The sequence below is a fragment of the Condylura cristata genome, unplaced genomic scaffold, assembly GCF_000260355.1.
Source record: "Condylura cristata isolate star-nosed mole 26May11 unplaced genomic scaffold, ConCri1.0 scaffold00042, whole genome shotgun sequence".
Lineage (NCBI taxonomy): Eukaryota > Metazoa > Chordata > Mammalia > Eulipotyphla > Talpidae > Condylura > Condylura cristata.
The window spans coordinates 4171205-4173245 of NW_004567143.1; the positions used below are offsets into that span (position 1 = coordinate 4171205).

The following is a 2041-nucleotide window of genomic DNA, read 5'->3' on the forward strand; positions in this document are numbered from 1 at the left end:
GGGCGCCGTCCCACCGCTCGGCCCCTGCCCAAGGTACGCACGAGGCCTGGCCCAGCCCCGTGGGGAAGAAGGGGCCACCTCCGGCAAAGCTGGCTCTCTTTATTCAGAGGGGACATGATGCTGCAGCGCTTCACTGAGTTCAAGGCCCCGGAGTGAGGGCGGTGGGCCGTGGGCCAGGGGTCTGCACAGCGGCCAGGGGGCGTCACGGCGTGCAAGGCTCAAGAGGGCGTCCAGTCCTCCCCGGGCCCTGCCATGCGGGACGTGTGGCCAGGGCCTCCCCTGGACTGCACCCGACATGCAGGGCGGCGCAGGCGGGTCTCTGCCCATCACAGCGCCACCGTCACCGGGACCTTCTCCTTGGAGGGGGAGGGAGGCACTGAATTCTCCGCAAGGAGCTTCTTCTCTGCCTCTTCCTCATCCTGGAAGAAACCGGGGTCACTTATGAGAGGGAACCGGGGTCACTTATGAGAGGGAACCATTTCTAGAACCAGAAATCAGGAAAAGGCCGAGAGGATGGGGTGCTGGACAAAAGCCCAGGACAGAGGGAGGGTCGGGGGTGAGTGGCAAAGAATGGGGTCCCATTCCCCAGACCTGGATGGACAATGCCAGCAAGTGCTGGAAGACTCCCTGCCGGCCAGGCAACTGGGAAGCCCCCCCAGACCCGCCTCCAGCAGCTCCCCGCTCACCAGGGCCAGGGGGCTCTGGCTGCAGGCACTCTGAAAGCGCACTCCCAGGGCCGCCAAGGAGACCATGCCCTGCAGGAGAGACACGACCAGGAGCAGGACGCGCAGGGCCAGGAACATGTTCTGGACAGAGAAGCGGGCGGTCAGGGCCGCAGCGGGACAGCTCTCACCACCGCTCCCAGCACGGCCAGGCTCTGTGTGGCTGCCTGCACCAGCTCCGGGGAACACAGCGTCCCCCCCATTGTCTTGTCTGCAGGGAGGCCTCACCCCTGTGGAAAGGTGGGGTCTCTTCCTCCACCCCTGGCATCTGCCAGGCCCCAGATGGCTTTGACGCGAAATCTCAGCAATGCCAGGGGCCAGGGGAGCCCTTCCCAGCCTGCAGCTTCTTGAAATGCACACAGTGGGGTGCTCCCCGGGGACCCAGGTCTGGGAAGCCTGTGGACTCTGGCAGAGAGCCGAGCCCCTCTCCAGCCGCTCACAGACCATCCTGGATGTCCAGCCCGTCCAGCCTGCGGATGGCGTCACCCTGCTGGCGTCTGACACTTGCTGAGAAAACCTAGGTGAGGTGTCCTCTGAGCGCCCCACACACACACAGCTGCCAGGAGCCCTCATAACCGGTGGCCCTAAGCCTCTGGGACACCTGCCACGTCCACTCTCCCCTTTGCGCCTCACGGAAGGAGCCGCGAGTCATGAAGACAGCGTCCGCACACCAGTTATGCAACTTCCGTTGACCGACAGATTCCAGGGAGGGAAGAACTCTGAAAGATCAGAATTCCCATTGCTAACTTAGGTTGCGACCTCCCTTTTTTGTATAATCGAAATATCAAAATATCCTGAGCAACCACCAACTTACAACTGGATTGCCTCAGCTGGATTGCCTCAGGCGCTGCCCCGGGGCGGGAGACTCCTCTGAGTTCTGAGACAAAAGGCGAGCTCAGGGGAGCTGAGACCCCAGGGCATAAAGACTCCTGGGAAGCCTCCTGGGTCTTTTGAAACAAAAAGCAAACCTGGGTAAGACTCCCAGGGCGTGAGGACCCGTGGCCATTTCCTAACTTTAACACAGACCTGTGTAACTTCCTCTCCATGTCCCCTTTTCCTAAACAATCTCTAGCGACTCTCCGCTAGTCTTAAGTTAGCCATTAGCTTCTCTTTAGACAACCACTGACGACCCTGCTGACCCTTTATGCTTTCCCTGGCTCATCCATTCGCAGACCCCTCATCCTCGGAGTCAAAGTCCAACACCCGGGTACATGAAAGTGGGCACACACGTGTACAGTCTGGCGTGCCGGAAAGTGTCCGGCTGCCCCCTTCCCTGAGAAGTCCCATGGTGATTTCTTACTAACTCGCCTGATGCATAC

General features: G+C 60.8%; 1 protein-coding gene across 1 annotated transcript in view; it reads right to left on the reverse strand.

Moving 5' to 3' along the window:
- Nucleotides 1-79: 79 nt before the first annotated feature.
- TMEM176B (transmembrane protein 176B) overlaps nt 80-2041 on the reverse strand; it is a 5725-nt gene continuing 3763 nt past the window's right edge. Inside the window, exons 4-5 of the mRNA XM_012733857.1 lie at nt 687-1364; nt 80-419 (exon numbers count right to left, since the gene is read on the reverse strand). Of these exons, the coding sequence (XP_012589311.1) occupies nt 327-419; nt 687-1364 (771 nt within the window). The 3' untranslated portion in view covers nt 80-326. The remainder of the gene's footprint in view (nt 420-686; nt 1365-2041) is intronic.